Source organism: Oncorhynchus keta, chromosome 23, assembly GCF_023373465.1.
Source record: "Oncorhynchus keta strain PuntledgeMale-10-30-2019 chromosome 23, Oket_V2, whole genome shotgun sequence".
Classification (NCBI taxonomy): Eukaryota; Metazoa; Chordata; class Actinopteri; order Salmoniformes; family Salmonidae; genus Oncorhynchus; species Oncorhynchus keta.
The window spans coordinates 47201791-47220402 of NC_068443.1; the positions used below are offsets into that span (position 1 = coordinate 47201791).

General features: G+C 48.0%; 1 protein-coding gene across 3 annotated transcripts in view; it reads left to right on the top strand.

Annotated features, from left to right (window-relative positions):
- The window catches only part of efr3a (EFR3 homolog A (S. cerevisiae)), a 237755-nt gene that overhangs the window by 112463 nt on the left and 106680 nt on the right, over positions 1–18612 (top strand). For all 3 annotated transcript variants that reach the window (XM_052477338.1, XM_052477339.1, XM_052477340.1), the window contains exon 8: positions 16428–16568. In XM_052477338.1, coding sequence (XP_052333298.1) covers positions 16428–16568 — 141 coding nt within the window. The remainder of the gene's footprint in view (positions 1–16427; positions 16569–18612) is intronic.

Sequence of the window (18612 nt, forward strand, 5' to 3'; positions counted from 1 at the left end):
ATAAAAAAATCCCCATTAAAAATGTCAGTTTAAGCTATAGATATGTTTTTTTTTGCCTTTGATGCATCTCAATCCACCATATCCGCCGATGTAGAACTTCCGCATCTGCGGTGAAAGGATGACAGAGCGGTGTTTGTCAGACCACGAGACATCTCGAAAACCATCTGTAGGGTCCAAACGGTTTGGCCTTTCAAACTATTACGGACAGATGAGACTCTCACAAACACAACGGTGTTCTCGGTTTTGGGCTCGTCTGTAGTCTGTACAGCCGATCTGCCAACTTCTGATTTTCCAACCGTCTTGAAGGATTTCCCACATATGCTGAGCACTTATTGGCTGCGTCCCTTCACTCTGCGGTCCAACTCATTCCAAACCATCTCGACTGAGTTGAGGTCGGGTGATTGTGGAGGCCAGGTCCATCTGATGCTGCAGCACTCTCCTTCTTGGTCAAATAGCCCTTACACCAGCTGGAGTTGTGTTTTGGGTCATTTCCCTGTTGAAAAACGAATTATAGTCCCACTAAGTGCAAACCAAATGGGATGGCGTATCGCTGCAGAATGCTATGGTAGCCATGCTGGTTAAGTGTGCCTTGAATTCTAAATAAATCACAGGAAGTGTCTCCAGCAAAGGACCATCACACTACCTCCTCCTTGCTTCACGGTGGGAACCACTCATGCAGATATAATCTGTTCATCTACTCTGCGTCTCACAAAGACACAGCAGTTGGAACCAAAAATCTCAAATTTGGAATCATCAGACCAAAGGACATATTTCCACCGGTCTATTGTCCATTGCTCGTGTTTCTAAGCCCAAGCAAGTCTTCTTCTTATTGGTGTCCTTTAGGAGTGGTTTCTCTGCAGCAATTCGACCATGAAGGCCTGATTCACACAGTCTCCTCTGAGCAGTGGATGTTGATGTGTCTGTTACTTGAACTCTGTGAATCATTTATTTGGACTGCAATCTGAGGTGCAGTTAACTCTTAATGAACTTTTCCTCTGCAGCAGAGGTAACTCTGGGTGTTCCTTTCCTGTGGCGATCCCCATGAGAGCCGGTTTCATCATAGCGCTTGATGGTTTTTGCGACTGGACTTGAAGGAACTTTTAAAGTTCTTCAAATGTTACGCATTGACTGACACTCATGTCTTAACATAATGACGGGCTGTCGTTTCTCTTTGCTTATTTTAACTGTTCTCGACATAATATGGACTTGGTATTTTACCAAATAGGGCTTTCTTCTGTATACCACCCCTACCTTGTCACAACACAACTGATTGGCTCAAATGCATTAAGGAAAGACATTTCACAAAATAACTTTTAACATGGGACACCTGTTAATTGAAATGCATTCCAGGAGACTACCTATTGAAGCTGGTTGAGAGAATTCAAAGAGTGTGCAGAACTGTCGTTAAGGCAAAGGGTGGCTACTTTGCTTGTTTAACCCTTTTTTGGTTACTTCATGATTACATATGTGTTATTTCATAGTGTTGATGTCTTCACTAGAAAAAGAAAAACCCTGGAATGAGTACGTTTGTCCAAACTTTTGACTGGTGCTGTATATGGAGACTGTTTAGTGTAAAAATCTGTTTCATGATCTTTCTTATATACACAATGTATACAAAAGTATGTAGAGTCCCGTTCAAGTTAGTGTATTTGGCTATTTCAGCAACACCCGTTGCTGAAAGGTGTATAAAATCAAGCACACACCCATGCAGTCTCCATATACAACCATTGGCAGTAGAATGGCCTTAAGAGCTCAGTGACTTTCAACGTGGCACCGTCATAGGATGCCACCTTTCCAACAAGTTCGTAAAATGTCTGCCCTGCTAGAGCTGCCCTGGTAAACTGTAAGTGCTGTTATTGTGATGTGGGAACATCTAGAAGCAACAGCTCAGCCACAAAGTGGTAGGCCACATAATTTCACAGAACGGGACCGCCGAGGGCCGAAGTGCTTGTCCTCGGTTCCAACACTCACTACCTAGTACCAAACTGCCTCTTGATGCAATGTCAGCACAAGAACTGTTCATCGGGAGCTTCATAAAATGGGTTTCATTGGCCGAGCAGCCGCACACAAGCCTAAGATCACCATGCTCAATCCAATGAGGTGTAAATCGCACCGCCATTGGACTCTGGAACAGTGGAAACGCGTTCTCTGGAGTGATGAATTACGCTTCACCATCTGGCAGTTCGACAAACTAATCTGGGTTTGGTGGATACCAGGAAAACACTACCTGTCTCAATGCATTTTGCCCAACTGTAAAGTTTGGTGGGTGAGCTGTTTTTCATGGTTCTTGGAATGCAGACTGAAGTAGGTTTTCCTATAGAATTTTGCCTGTGCTTAGCTCTATTCAGTTTCTTTTTATCCCCCCCAAAATTCCTTAGTCCTTACGAGTATATCTCACAAGCATACCCAAGGGGTTGAATACTTATTGGCTGAAGCCATTTCAGCTTCATTTTTAATCCATTTGTAAAAAAAATGATAGAAAAAGGATTCCACTTTGACATTGAGGTATTGTGTGCAGGCCAGTGACACACATTTCAATTTAATTCATTTTCAATTCAGGCTGTAACACAACAACACATGGAAAAAGTAAAAGGGTGTGAATGCTTTCTGAAGGGACTATATATATATGTAGGTTTGTACTTAAGAAGAAAGGAGGGAAGGAACATATGTACAGAGGAAGGAAGGAGGAAAGGAAATGTACCCATTGCTTAGGCAACTCTGTAAAATAATTCAACAGCAAAGGAATGTAAGGATGCATTTCTCAAGCCACCATGGGCCATAATAATTCCCCATACTCCCTGGTGACTTTCTTCCCTCCCTGGCCCCTCATAAGGGCCATAATAATTCCCCATACTCCCTGGTGACTTTCTGCCCTCCCTGGCCTCTCATAAGGGCCATAATAATTCCCCATACTCCCTGGTGACTTTCTTCCCTCCCTGGCCCCTCATAAGGGCCATAATAATTCCCCATACTCCCTGGTGACTTTCTTCCCTCCCTGGCCCATCATAAGGGCCATAATAATTCCCCATACTCCCTGGTGACTTTCTTCCCTCCCTGGCCCCTCATAAGGGCCATAATAATTCCCCATACTCCCTGGTGACTTTCTTCCCTCCCTGGCCCCTCATAAGGGCCATAATAATTCCCCATACTCCCTGGTGACTTTCTGCCCTCCCTGGCCTCTCATAAGGGCCATAATAATTCCCCATACTCCCTGGTGACTTTCTTCCCTCCCTGGCCCCTCATAAGGGCCATAATAACTCCCCTGAGCATCCTTTCTAAAGGAGGACACCACAATTTGCACCTGGTTAGGCATTAACATTCATACAAAGGGGAGTCTAGGCTTTTTCTCTCAAACCTGTTCTAGCTTGCAATCCTCATTTTACTAATCAGCTGCAAGAGCAGGGCTGGACCAACACCAAAAAGCTGTCCAGGAGGATTGGATACCTCCCTAGGTGCACATGGCAAAGATTGAGCAACCCCACTCTTCTGTGGCCTCTACTGCCCATCATTGTAATGATCCCTAACTATTGACACCCCTATATTCAGAATCCTCATTATCATCACCAGCCACATCATCCCATTCCTCAGAGGTCATTTCCAAGAAAGCAGCACCTTGGTTCATGTAGCAATGGGACAAAAAAGGTTAACCTGGTTGGTGATGAGGGTGAAGTCATTCTGATTGCATTGTCAATATCCTTCTTCAAGAAAAAGGTCTCCAAGACCCCTTGGTGAATGATGATGATCCAGTATAAGCTAATCCAACCCAAGCACATGCAGCCTTGGTCGAGTCAATGGCAGTGATAAGTTGACAGCTGGGGCACAGTAGCTCAGATCGTATCAATGTCTCCTTGTGGAGCTAATTTCTTCATGGGCTTCATATCGCACACCGCCGTAGCTCAGAGTCTATATGACACTATCAGCTTTGCATTCAGGTCACACTCTGGCCCCACAAAGACCATTAAAATGTATCAGATATCCTTCACCCTATGCTGACAGGGTTTTGGTAGGCCGAGCCTTCTTTCCAAAAAATGGAGTCTACCACAGATCGACCGAAAGATAGTCAACCAGACATTAAGGCAAGCGGCAGTTTTCGAGAGTATTGCATAAATGTCAGTGGATGTGACATTAAACATTAAACGCGATGCCAGACCCGGCGTCCAATTTCAGCATACACAATAGCTTTGATGTGCTTCGCCTCTTTCAAATTACACCCCTCCCCCCAGACCAACCCTGAGCTGACCCCATGAGGTACACACATCTCCCACCTTCGACTGAACCGGGAGTGGGGGGCTACATATTTCTCCCCTGATCTGGAGGACAGTTATCTTCCTAAGAGCAGACGTGACAGTTGAATAGCTCCGCCTTATGAGGGGCCAGGGAGGGAAGAAAGTCACCAGGGAGTTATTATGGCCCTTATGAGGGGCCAGGGAGGGAAGAAAGTCACCAGGGAGTATGGGGAATTATTATGGCCCTTATGAGGGGCCAGGGAGGGAAGAAAGTCACCAGGGAGTATGGGGAATTATTATGGCCCTTATGATGGGCCAGGGAGGGAAGAAAGTCACCAGGGAGTTATTATGGCCCTTATGAGGGGCCAGGGAGGGAAGAAAGTCACCAGGGAGTATGGGGAATTATTATGGCCCTTATGAGAGGCCAGGGAGGGAAGAAAGTCACCAGGGAGTATGGGGAATTATTATGGCCCTTATGAGGGGCCAGGGAGGGAAGAAAGTCACCAGGCCCTGACCCTCTGTGGGCACAAAAACATCCCGTGACTCATGTGTACACAGGAAATATATGTAGTTGTGTAAAGAAAGACTGATTAAACGATGTTAGTTGGATCAAATCTGGCCTGAACAGACTGAGACAGGCGCACACACACACTCAAAATGCTTCTTATTACATTACGTTGCGATCCATGTTGGGCCTTTTTAATTTAACAGCATCGCTTGTTTTTTTTGGGATCTAACTAAACATACCTGGTAGAAAGCGTTTGGTCAAGGACATTTGATTCTGTTAATCCTTAAGTCTATTGACGCACCATAGCATCAATCTTAGTAACATAATACAAATCTCAGTTCGGGCTACAGATATCAGTTTTTATTTACATGGGCTGCGTCTCAGTCCATAACATCTGCCTCATAAGTCTGGCTGCACAACCAATTGGCAAACGTACTGCAAATTGAGAAATCACGTAACTAAACTAAATAAAAAGATGACACTACACTATGAAACAAAGATAAATGACATAAATAGTGAAAGTAAAAAAGCTTTGGAGCACCTTAAATGACATTCCTTGAATCAGGTAGCTCATGCGTCACATTACTCATCTGATATTGCCAACTACTTTAATGATTTTCTCAATGGCAAGATTAGCAATTTAGGCATGATATGCCATCAACAAACATTGACACTACACATCCAAGTATATCTAACCAAATTATGAAAGTGTATGTGTTATTGCTTTACACCCCTTGCTATATTGTGGATAAAGAGTTATCTGTCTAACAGAATACACAGAGGGTGTTCTTTAATGGAAGCCTCTCCAATATAATCCAGGTAGAATTCCCCAGGGCAGCTGTCTAGGCCCCTTACTTTTTTCAATCTTTAGTAATGACATGCCACTTGTTTTGAGTGAAGCCAGTGTGTCTATGTATGCGGATGACTCAACACTATACACGTCAACTAGTACAGCAACTGAAATGACTGCAACACTTAACAAAGAGCTGCATTTAGTTTCAGAATGGATGGTGATGGGGTTTGTTCCTTGTTCTTTGTCAATCATTGGTGAAATTAGCATTCAGACAATATCTTTAATTAAATCATTCATAAACCTTGAAGACAGAAGTTGACAGCAGGAACATAGCACGCATGTTTCCGAGTAAGTCTAATATATATATATATATATATATATATATATATATATATATATATATGCCATTTAGCATATTATTGAATCTTGGAAAATATAACTGTAATTTATACATATATGCCATTTAGCATATTATTGAATCTTGGAAAATATAACTGTAATTTATACATTTCTCATGAGCTTAGTTCAACTGTCATACCCCATAAGAACCCAAAATATAAGCTTGTTTTACTCCATTGTTGGTCTTTGATGTCTTTGCTCAGTCTATGAATTTGATTTCTCCAGCCCCGTCCCACAGCTGGAGTAGCTGCTTTGTTGTTCGAACTGCAGATTACCGTTTAATGGTCGGCTGCAAGGGAATGGCTCTTTGTCTCAAATTAATTCCTTCCGTTGCGCCGATCGCTTCCTCTTTGTAAATGGTGTCACACCACGGATCAAGTAAGCGACCTTGACTGTCGCATGGCTGCAAGACGGATGTTATTTTCTCAGTGGTTCAAAGTGCATCATCTCTCTCTCTTTCTGCCCCCCCTCCCTTTGTCTCTCTCTCTTTCTGCCCCTATCCCCCCTCCCTTTGTCTCTCTCTCTTTCTGCCCCTATCCCCCCTCCCTTTGTCTCTCTCTTTCTGCCCCTATCCCCCCTCCCTTTGTCTCTCTCTTTCTGCCCCTATCCCCCTCCCTTTGTCTCTCTCTTTCTGCCCCTATCCCCCTCCCTTTGTCTCTCTCTTTCTGCCCCCTTTGTCTCTCTCTTTCTGCCCCCTTTGTCTCTCTCTTTCTGCCCCCTTTGTCTCTCTCTTTCTGCCCCTATCCCCCTCCCTTTGTCTCTCTCTTTCTGCCCCCACCCCCCTTTGTCTCTCTCTTTCTGCCCCTATCCCCCTCCCTTTGTCTCTCTCTTTCTGCCCCCTTTGTCTCTCTCTTTCTGCCCCTATCCCCCTCCCTTTGTCTCTCTCTTTCTGCCCCTCCCTTTGTCTCTCTCTTTCTGCCCCCCTTTGTCTCTCTCTTTCTGCCCCTATCCCCTCTCTTTCTGCTCCTATCCCCCTCCCTTTGTCTCTCTCTTTCTGCCCCTATCCCCCTCCCTTTGTCTCTCTCTTTCTGCCCCTATCCCCCTCCCTTTGTCTCTCTCTTTCTGCTCCTATCCCCCTCCCTTTGTCTCTCTTTCTGCCCCTATCCCCCTCCCTTTCTCTCTCTTTCTGCCCCTCCCTTTGTCTCTCTCTTTCTGCCCCCACACCCCTTTGTCTCTCTCTTTCTGCCCCCTTTGTCTCTCTCTTTCTGCCCCTATCCCCCTCCCTTTGTCTCTCTCTTTCTGCCCCCTTTGTCTCTCTCTTTCTGCCCCCTTTGTCTCTCTCTTTCTGCCCCCTTTGTCTCTCTCTTTCTGCCCCCTTTGTCTCTCTCTTTCTGCCCCCTTTGTCTCTCTCTTTCTGCCCCCTTTGTCTCTCTCTTTCTGCCCCCTTTGTCTCTCTCTTTCTGCCCCCTTTGTCTCTCTCTTTCTGCCCCTCCCTTTGTCTCTCTCTTTCTGCCCCTCCCTTTGTCTCTGTCTCTTTCTGCCCCTATCCCCCTCCCTTTGTCTCTCTCTTTCTGCTCCTATCCCCCTCCCTTTGTCTCTCTTTCTGCCCCTATCCCCCTCCCTTTGTCTCTCTCTTTCTGCTCATATCCCCCTCCCTTTCTCTCTCTTTCTGCCCCTCCCTTTGTCTCTCTCTTTCTGCCCCTCCCTTTGTCTCTCTCTTTCTGCCCCCACACCCCTTTGTCTCTCTTTTCTGCCCCCTTTGTCTCTCTCTTTCTGCCCTATCCCCCTCCCTTTGTCTCTCTCTTTCTGCCCCCACCCCCTTTGTCTCTCTCTTTCTGCCCCCTTTGTCTCTCTTTCTGCCCCTATCCCCCTCCCTTTGTCTCTCTCTTTCTGCCCCTATCCCCCTCCCTTTGTCTCTCTCTTTCTGCCCCCTCCTTTGTCTCTCTCTTTCTGCCCCTATCCCCCTCCCTTTGTCTCTCTCTTTCTGCTCCTATCCCCCTCCCTTTGTCTCTCTTTCTGCCCCTATCCCCCTCCCTTTCTCTCTCTTTCTGCCCCTCCCTTTGTCTCTCTCTTTCTGCCCCCACACCCCTTTGTCTCTCTCTTTCTGCCCCCTTTGTCTCTCTCTTTCTGCCCCTATCCCCCTCCCTTTGTCTCTCTCTTTCTGCCCCCTTTGTCTCTCTCTTTCTGCCCCCTTTGTCTCTCTCTTTCTGCCCCCTTTGTCTCTCTCTTTCTGCCCCTATCCCCCTCCCTTTGTCTCTCTCTTTCTGCCCCTCCCTTTGTCTCTCTCTTTCTGCCCCCACCCCCTTTGTCTCTCTCTTTCTGCCCCTATCCCCCTCCCTTTGTCTCTCTCTTTCTGCCCCTATCCCCCTCCCTTTGTCTCTCTCTTTCTGCCCCTATCCCCCTCCCTTTGTCTCTCTCTTTCTGCTCCTATCCCCCTCCCTTTGTCTCTCTCTTTCTGCTCCTATCCCCCTCCCTTTCTCTCTCTTTCTGCCCCTCCCTTTGTCTCTCTCTTTCTGCCCCCACACCCCTTTGTCTCTCTCTTTCTGCCCCCTTTGTCTCTCTCTTTCTGCCCCTATCCCCCTCCCTTTGTCTCTCTCTTTCTGCCCCCACCCCCTTTGTCTCTCTCTTTCTGCCCCCTTTGTCTCTCTCTTTCTGCCCCTATCCCCCTCCCTTTGTCTCTCTCTTTCTGCCCCTCCCTTTGTCTCTCTCTTTCTGCCCCCACCCCCCTTTGTCTCTCTCTTTCTGCCCCTATCCCCCCTCCCTTTGTCTCTCTCTTTCTGCCCCTATCCCCCCTCCCTTTGTCTCTCTCTTTCTGCCCCTATCCCCTCTCTCTTTCTGCCCCTATCCCCCTCCCTTTGTCTCTCTCTTTCTGCCCCTATCCCCCCTCCCTTTGTCTCTCTCTTTCTGCCCCTATCCCCCTCCCTTTGTCTCTCTCTTTCTGCTCCTATCCCCCTCCCTTTCTCTCTCTTTCTGCCCCTATCCCCCTCCCTTTCTCTCTCTTTCTGCCCCTCCCTTTGTCTCTCTCTTTCTGCCCCCACACCCCTTTGTCTCTCTCTTTCTGCCCCCTTTGTCTCTCTCTTTCTGCCCCTATCCCCCTCCCTTTGTCTCTCTCTTTCTGCCCCCTTTGTCTCTCTCTTTCTGCCCCCTTTGTCTCTCTCTTTCTGCCCCCTTTGTCTCTCTCTTTCTGCCCCCTTTGTCTCTCTCTTTCTGCCCCCTTTGTCTCTCTCTTTCTGCCCCTATGTCCCTCCCTTTGTCCCCTATCCCCCCCTCCCTTTGTCTCTCTTTTCTCCCCCTCCCTTTGTCTCTCTCTTTCTGCCCCTATCCCCCTCCCTTTGTCTCTCTCTTTCTGCCCCTATCCCCCTCCCTTTGTCTCTCTCTTTCTGCTCCTATCCCCCTCCCTTTGTCTCTCTTTCTGCTCCTATCCCCCTCCCTTTCTCTCTCTTTCTGCCCCTCCCTTTGTCTCTCTCTTTCTGCCCCTCCTTTGTCTCTCTCTTTCTGCCCCCACACCCCTTTGTCTCTCTCTTTCTGCCCCCTTTGTCTCTCTTTCTGCCCCTATCCCCCTCCCTTTGTCTCTCTCTTTCTGCCCCCACCCCCTTTGTCTCTCTCTTTCTGCCCCCTTTGTCTCTCTTTCTGCCCCTATCCCCCTCCCCTTTGTCTCTCTCTTTCTGCCCCTATCCCCCTCCCTTTGTCTCTCTCTTTCTGCCCCCTCCCTTTGTCTCTCTCTTTCTGCCCCTATCCCCCTCCCTTTGTCTCTCTCTTTCTGCTCCTATCCCCCCTCCCTTTGTCTCTCTTTCTGCCCCTATCCCCTCCCTTTCTCTCTCTTTCTGCCCCTCCCTTTGTCTCTCTCTTTCTGCCCCCACACCCCTTTGTCTCTCTCTTTCTGCCCCCTTTGTCTCTCTCTTTCTGCCCCTATCCCCCTCCCTTTGTCTCTCTCTTTCTGCCCCCTTTGTCTCTCTTTTCTGCCCCCTTTGTCTCTCTCTTTCTGCCCCCTTTGTCTCTCTCTTTCTGCCCCCTTTGTCTCTCTTTCTTTCTGCCCCTCCCTTTGTCTCTCTCTTTCTGCCCCCACCCCCTTTGTCTCTCTCTTTCTGCCCCTATCCCCCCTCCCTTTGTCTCTCTCTTTCTGCCCCTATCCCCCTCCCTTTGTCTCTCTCTTTCTGCCCCTATCCCCCCTCCTTTGTCTCTCTCTTTCTGCCCCTATCCCCCTCCCTTTGTCTCTCTCTTTCTGCTCCTATCCCCCTCCCTTTGTCTCTCTCTTTCTGCTCCTATCCCCCTCCCTTTGTCTCTCTTTCTGCTCCTATCCCCCTCCCTTTCTCTCTCTTTCTGCCCCTCCTTTGTCTCTCTCTTTCTGCCCCTCCCTTTGTCTCTCTCTTTCTGCCCCCACACCCCTTTGTCTCTCTCTTTCTGCCCCCTTTGTCTCTCTTTCTGCCCCTATCCCCCTCCCTTTGTCTCTCTCTTTCTGCCCCCACCCCCTTTGTCTCTCTCTTTCTGCCCCCTTTGTCTCTCTTTCTGCCCCTATCCCCCTCCCTTTGTCTCTCTCTTTCTGCCCCTATCCCCCTCCCTTTGTCTCTCTCTTTCTGCCCCCTCCCTTTGTCTCTCTCTTTCTGCCCCCTCCCTTTGTCTCTCTCTTTTCTGCTCCTATCCCCCTCCCTTTGTCTCTCTTTCTGCCCCTATCCCCCTCCCTTTCTCTCTCTTTCTGCCCCTCCCTTTGTCTCTCTCTTTCTGCCCCCACACCCCTTTGTCTCTCTCTTTCTGCCCCCTTGTCTCTCTCTTTCTGCCCCTATCCCCCTCCTTTGTCTCTCTCTTTCTGCCCCCTTTGTCTCTCTCTTTCTGCCCCCTTTGTCTCTCTCTTTCTGCCCCCTTTGTCTCTCTCTTTCTGCCCCCTTTGTCTCTCTCTTTCTGCCCCCCTTTGTCTCTCTCTTTCTGCCCCCACCCCCCTTTGTCTCTCTCTTTCTGCCCCTATCCCCCCCCTTTGTCTCTCTCTTTCTGCCCCTATCCCCCTCCCTTTGTCTCTCTCTTTCTGCCCCTATCCCCCTCCCTTTGTCTCTCTCTTTCTGCCCCTATCCCCCTCCCTTTGTCTCTCTTTCTGCTCCTATCCCCCTCCCTTTGTCTCTCTCTTTCTGCTCCTATCCCCCTCCCTTTCTCTCTCTTTCTGCCCCTCCCTTTGTCTCTCTCTTTCTGCCCCCACACCCCTTTGTCTCTCTCTTTCTGCCCCCTTTGTCTCTCTCTTTCTGCCCCTATCCCCCTCCCTTTGTCTCTCTCTTTCTGCCCCCACCCCCCTTTGTCTCTCTCTTTCTGCCCCCTTTGTCTCTCTCTTTCTGCCCCTATCCCCCTCCCTTTGTCTCTCTCTTTCTGCCCCTCCCTTTGTCTCTCTCTTTCTGCCCCCACCCCCCTTTGTCTCTCTCTTTCTGCCCCTATCCCCCTCCCTTTGTCTCTCTCTTTCTGCCCCTATCCCCCTCCCTTTGTCTCTCTCTTTCTGCCCCTATCCCCCCTCCCTTTGTCTCTCTCTTTTCTGCCCCTATCCCCCTCCCTTTGTCTCTCTCTTTCTGCTCCTATCCCCCTCCCTTTCTCTCTCTTTCTGCCCCTCCTTTGTCTCTCTCTTTCTGCCCCCACACCCCTTTGTCTCTCTCTTTCTGCCCCCTTTGTCTCTCTCTTTCTGCCCCTATCCCCCTCCCTTTGTCTCTCTCTTTCTGCCCCCACCCCCCTTTGTCTCTCTCTTTCTGCCCCCCTTTGTCTCTCTCTTTCTGCCCCTATCCCCCCTCCCTTTGTCTCTCTCTTTCTGCCCCTATCCCCCTCCCTTTGTCTCTCTCTTTCTGCCCCTATCCCCCTCCCTTTGTCTCTCTCTTTCTGCCCCCTTTGTCTCTCTCTTTCTGCCCCCTTTGTCTCTCTCTTTCTGCCCCTATCCCCCTCCCTTTCTCTCTCTTTCTGCCCCTCCCTTTGTCTCTCTCTTTCTGCCCCCCACACCCCTTTGTCTCTCTCTTTCTGCCCCCTTTGTCTCTCTCTTTCTGCCCCTATCCCCCTCCCTTTGTCTCTCTCTTTCTGCCCCCACCCCCCTTTGTCTCTCTCTTCCTGCCCCTATCCCCCTCCCTTTGTCTCTCTCTTTCTGCCCCCTTTGTCTCTCTCTTTCTGCCCCTATCCCCCCTCCCTTTCTCTCTCTTTCTGCCCCTCCCTTTGTCTCTCTCTTTCTGCCCCCACACCCCTTTGTCTCTCTCTTTCTGCCCCCTTTGTCTCTCTCTTCCTGCCCCTATCCCCCTCCCTTTGTCTCTCTCTTTCTGCCCCCCCACTTGTCTCTCTCTTTCTGCCCCCCTTTGTCTCTCACTTTCTGCCCCCCTTCTCTCTCTCTTTCTGCCCCCCTCCCTCCCTTTGTCTCTCTCTTTCTGCCCCTATCCCCCTCCCCTTTGTCTCTCTCTTTCTGCCCCTATCCCCCCTCCCTTTGTCTCTCTCTTTCTGCCCCCCCCACTTGTCTCTCTCTTTCTGCCCCCCTTTCTCTCTCTTTCTGCCCCCCTTTCTCTCTCTTTCTGCCCCCCTTTGTCTCTCTCTTTCTGCCCCCCTTTGTCTCTCTCTTTCTGCCCCCACACCCCTGTGTCTCTCTCTTTCTGCCCCTAACCCCCCTCCCTTTGTCTCTCTCTTTCTGCCCCCTTTGTCTCTCTCTTTCTGCCCCCCCCACTTGTCTCTCTTTCTGCCCCCCTTTGTCTCTCACTTTCTGCCCCCTTCTCTCTCTCTTTCTGCCCCCTCCCTCCCTTTGTCTCTCTCTTTCTGCCCCTATCCCCCCTCCCTTTGTCTCTCTCTTTCTGCCCCCTTTGTCTCTCTCTTTCTGCCCCTATCCCCCTCCTTTGTCTCTCTTTTCTGCCCCCCCACTTGTCTCTCTTTCTGCCCCCCCCTTTGTCTCTCACTTTCTGCCCCCCTTCTCTCTCTCTTTCTGCCCCCTCCCTCCCTTTGTCTCTCTCTTTCTGCCCCCTCCCTTTGTCTCTCTCTGAGCAGTCACCCTTAAACCTATTTGAGACATTTATCGGCTTTTTTTATTTCTCAATTATTTTCCCTAATTTTGAGGCTTGGTTGGAAAAAATCAATAAGCGTAACATTTTCCATTGAACTGTGTGTGGGCTGCAAATAATTGTTTTTCTCTCCCGAGAAACAGATGCCCACAGCCCATCTGTGGCCGGGCTTATTGCGGGGAAATGATTTAGCATTTCATTAATTTGCCAATATCAGACATACCAGACACACTGTTTATTCAGTACAGACAAACTCATTAGGCTTCACGTAGAAATATGACAATCTTTTTTCCACTTCTAACTCCCCCTCTATAGGGAAACTCATAGGGAGAATCTCAATTGCATACTCCTCGCGTCCTCTCTCCTCACCTCTTTCTCAAACCCCATTGGAGGAGAAGGTTGGCTTTCTCATCCAATTGGTTTTGAGAAGGAGGCAAGAACAGAGGATGTGTTTATAATTGAGATTATCCCACGGAGTCCCAAATTGCACCCTATTTCTTATATAGTGCACCCATAAGGGCTCTGTTCAAAGGTAGTACATTATATAGGAAACGTGGTGCCATTTTGGACACAGTCATAGACTACATGACCAAAAGTATGTGGACAACCTGCTTATCGAACATCTCATTCCAAAATCATGAATATTAATATTGGTTTGGTCTCCCTTTGCTGCTATAACAGCCTCCACTCTTCTGGGAAGGCTTTCCATTAGATGTTGGAACATTGCTGCTATAACAGCCTCCACTCTTCTGGGAAGGCTTTCCACTAGATGTTGGAACATTGCTGCTATAACAGCCTCCACTCTTCTGGGAAGGCTTTCCACGAGATGTTGGAACATTGCTGCTATAACAGCCTCCACTCTTCTGGGAAGGCTTTCCACTAGATGTTGGAACATTGCTGGGAAGGCTATAACAGCTGCTCTACTCTTCTGGGAAGGCTTTCCACTAGATGTTGGAACATTGCTGCTATAACAGCCTCCACTCTTCTGGGAAGGCTTTCCACTAGATGTTGGAACATTGCTGCTATAACAGCCTCCACTCTTCTGGGAAGGCTTTCCACCTCCACTCTTCTGGGAGATGTTGGAACATTGCTGCTATAACAGCCTCCACTCTTCTGGGAAGGCTTTCCACTAGATGTTGGAACATTGCTGCTAACATTGCTGGGAAGGTTTTCCATAACAGCCTGCTATAACAGCCTCTTCTGGGAAGGCTTTCCACGAGATGTTGGAACATTGCTGCCATAACAGCCTCCACTCTTCTGGGAAGGCTTTCCACTGTTGGAACATTGATGTTGGAACATTGTTGGAACTGCTGATAAACAGCCTCCACTCTTCTGGGAAGGCTTTCCACTAGATGTTGGAACATTGCTGCTATAACAGCCTCCACTCTTCTGGGAAGGCTTTCCACTAGATGTTGGAACATTGCTGCTATAACAGCCTCCACTCTTCTGGGAAGGCTTTCCACTAGATGTTGGAACATTGCTGTTATAACAGCCTCCACTCTTCTGGGAAGGCTTTCCACTAGATGTTGGAACATTGCTGCTATAACAGCCTCCACTCTTCTGGGAAGGCTTTCCACTAGATGTTGGAACATTGCTGCTATAACAGCCTCCACTCTTCTGGGAAGGCTTTCCACTTTCCACTAGATGTTGGAACATTGCTGCTATAACAGCCTCCACTCTTCTGGGAAGGCTTTCCTAGATGTTGGACTGTTATAGATGTTGGGGAACATTGCTGTTATAACAGCCTCTACTCTTCTGGGAAGGCTTTCCACTAGATGTTGGAACATTGCTGCTATAACAGCCTCCACTCTTCTGGGAAGGCTTTCCACTAGATGTTGGAACATTGCTGCTATAACAGCCTCCACTCTTCTGGGAAGGCTTTCCACTAGATGTTGGAACATTGCTGCTATAACAGCCTCCACTCTTCTGGGAAGGCTTTCCACTAGATGTCGGAACATTGCTGCTATAACAGCCTCCACTCTTCTGGGAAGGCTTTCCACTAGATGTTGGAACATTGCTGCTATAACAGCCTCCACTCTTCTGGGAAGGCTTTCCACTAGATGTTGGAACATTGCTGTGGGGACCTACATCCATTCAGCCACCAGCAGAAGTGAGGTTGGACACTGATGTTGGGCGATTAGGCCTGGCTCACAGTCTGCGTTCTAATTTATCCCAAAGGTGTCCGATGGAGTTTAGATCAGGACTCTGTGCAGGCCAGTCAAGTTCTTCCACACCGATCTTAACAAACCATTTCTGTATGGACCTCGCTTTGTGCACGGGGGCATTGTCGTGCTGAAACAGGAAAGGGCCTTCCCCAAATTGTTGCCACAAAGTTGGAAGCACAGAATTATCTACAATATCATTGCTGCTCCATAGTCCAATAGCAGTGAATTTTCCACCACTCTAGCCGATGCTTGGCATTGCCCATGGTGGTCTTAGCTTTGTGTGCGCCTGCTCGGCCATGGAAACCCATTTCATGAAGCTCCCGATGAACAGTTCTTGTGCCGAGGTTGCTTCCAGAAGCAGTTTGGAATTCGGTAGGGAGTGTTGCAACCGATCATCACTCGGCGATCCTGTTCTGTGAGCGTGTGTGGCCTACCACTTTGCGGCTGAGCCGTTGTTGCTCCTAGATGTTTCCACTTCACAATAACAGCCCTTACAGTTGTCCGGGGCAGCTTTTTATTTTTTTTTTATAACTGACTTATTGGAAAGGTGGCATCATATGACGGTGCCATATTGAAAGTCACTGAGCTCTTCAGTAAGTCCATTCTACTGCCAATGTTTGTCTATGGAGATTGCATGGCTGTGTGCTCGATTTTATACACCTGTCGGCAATGGGTGTGAGCCGAATCCTCAAATTTGAAGGGGTGTCCACATACTTTTGTTTATATAGTGTAGTCGTGTAAATCGTCACGAAGACGCGGATTAACTTTTCTGTCTCTCTCTCTCTCGCTCTCACTCGTGGGCGCACACACACACACACACTCTTAAGTTGATTGAATGCTATTAGCGCGCACCTGCTAACTAGCTAGCCATTTCACATCAGACACACATACGAACACCTTTTCTCTGATAGACTGATTATTTACAGATTTATTGCTGATGAGACTTTCTCTAGACCTGCACTCTCTCTCTCTTGTTGATTTCCTCTGTTTTCTCTGATGGACATTTGTCTCCAGTCACCCCCCTCGCTGTCTCTAACTCGCTGTGGTCCTTCTGTAGCTCAGTTGGTAGAGCATGGCGCTTGTAACGCGCTTGTAACGCCAGGGTAGTGGGTTCGATCCCCGGGACCACCCATACGTAGAATGTATGCACACATGACTGTAAGTCGCTTTGGATAAAAGCGTCTGCTAAATGGCATATATTATTATTATTATTATTCATAACAGCTGGACCAAAACTGCTGAGAAGTTTACATTTTCTTATTCAATATCTTTTGAGATACTGGTATTAATGTTACTGGTACTTATGCATTTTTATTTCAAGCCAATACATACATTCTGTATGAGTGCACTTATCTGTGGTGAGGAAACAGCGATTTTGATCAATTCTCTCTCTCCTTCTCTCAGGGTGGGCCCACCTGGCACGCCTTCGGAGACAGGGCAGGATGGTGAGGAAAACCCAGCGTCTCTGGCCGAGAGCTGCTTCAGAGAGCTGCTGGGAAGAGCCGCCTACGGCAACATGAACAACGCCGTCCGCCCTGTACTAGTGTAAGTACTAGTGTTACCAGGCTGTACAGACTTCACATCAGAGGAGGCTGGTGGGTGGCTAATATAGGCCACACGCACAGACACACATAGACTCTGACTGGGGTGGTCTCATTATGTCTAGTCACGTAGTGTAGGAGGCGGTAAGTACTAGTGTTACCAGGCTGTACAGACTTCACATCAGAGGAGGCTGGTGGGTGGCTAATATAGGAGGAATGGTCTTGCCCACCAGCGATCACTGCCACACGCACACAGACACACATAGACTCTGACTGGGGTGGTCTCATTATGTCTAGTCACGTAGTGTAGGAGGCGGCAAGGGACAAGGTCATTTTAAGATTGATGTCTGATATGGCTAACAACATGCATGGTGCATTTCCAAATAGCAACGGCATCTTCCTTTTTCACTATTGGGTTGCAAACAGGAACCATAGCTGGTCTCTCTTGAAAAATATATCTTTAATATCAATTAGATTTGATTGAGGCCTATCTATTGATCCGATACCTACTGAGGTGAAGTTCTACCAACCAAGACTAATAGTCTGACTGCATCCGAGTAACACGGTCACCCACTCTCACAGACCTCTGTGACTGAATCTAATTCACACTTTCTCATTGGCTGTGGTTCCCTCCACTGAGCAGAAGCTCAAACATTATTACCCAGTTACTGTCTGAATGGCGTGGGGGGAATGAGATGGCGGTCATTTTAGCCGAGGAGTCATTATCAGTCTCAAATCCACAGCCTCACAGGGTCTGGGGGAGCTGGAATGATATTTCTTCTCTGTAACACACGCACATACACACTTCTCTCTCTCCTCTCCCTATCGCTCTTTCTCTCGCTTTCTCTTAAATCACTCACCCACACCTTGCAGTGGAGTGTGCAGAGCTTTCTGCTGTGCTCGGGAACTTGTTTTTACCCCCTGTGCTTTGCTAATTCAAATCCAGTTGGTTTCGCAGGAGGTGGTGGCAGATTGAAAAGAGTGTCGCCGAGTGTTGCTTCATTACACTCGTTGATGTTGTTGTTATTATCGTCAAGGTGCTGTTATTGGCCAAAATGAGGAACATACCTGAATTTGTCCAATGAGAAACACTTGCTTACTTGTTTCCATGTAAATTGTTTTAATACCGTGTGCGTTATTGAATACAGCCCTGGGGATGGCCTGTTTTACCTCGTGTTTTGGTTTCCACCCATTCAGATTCAGTTCATTGACAGTTATTGTTGGCATCTGGAACAGTGTCCGTGCAGGAGGAGCGTCTAGGTCGAGGAGATAGTTTGTACCACTCGATTACAGGATCATGTTCATTTGTTTGAGTTTGAAAGCCGTAATGAACATGACCCAGTGCCATAGATGGCATACAATTGCGGAAAGATAGAATAACATTGTTGCAAATGTGTTGTATTTTCGTAACTATTTCTTGTTCTGAATTGTTGGTTAAGGGCTTGTAAGCATTTCACGCATGTGACAAATACGATTTGATGTACACTCTCCCTAATCCTCTACTGTTAGAAAACACCTCTGTTGCATTCAAGTTCAAGATTACCCAGGGTATTACTTCGGTGTCCTGACGGTTTTTCTGCAGATAATTGCTTCTCTACAGTCTTTTTACTTTACGCTTCCGATGACCAACCAGGTGAGGAGCAGATGTTTGCTTGAAAAGATTCTGTTCGTGAAGCGTAGTTCCCCCTGTCATTAGTTCCAGGCAAGCACAACCAAACAATATGTAGGAACGGTGACGATTTATATCATGTAAATCTTGGTGGGGCAAAAAAATGATAATTTAGATGCAATGCCACAACACAACACATAAACAATACATTAATTGCACTATGACGGTGCCAAACACTAAACAGTACATTAATTGCACAAACAGTGCTGTCAAACTGTTAGTCCCAACACCTCACCACTGCTACACCTGGCTGTCAGTGGCGCCTTGTCTGCCAGCAAAACAGTTCATTCAGCCTAATTTACTGCCTTTGAAAAAACATAGCTGATATGGCTGACTTGCATAAATAAATGTGGTTTCTACTGACAATTGATATGTGCAA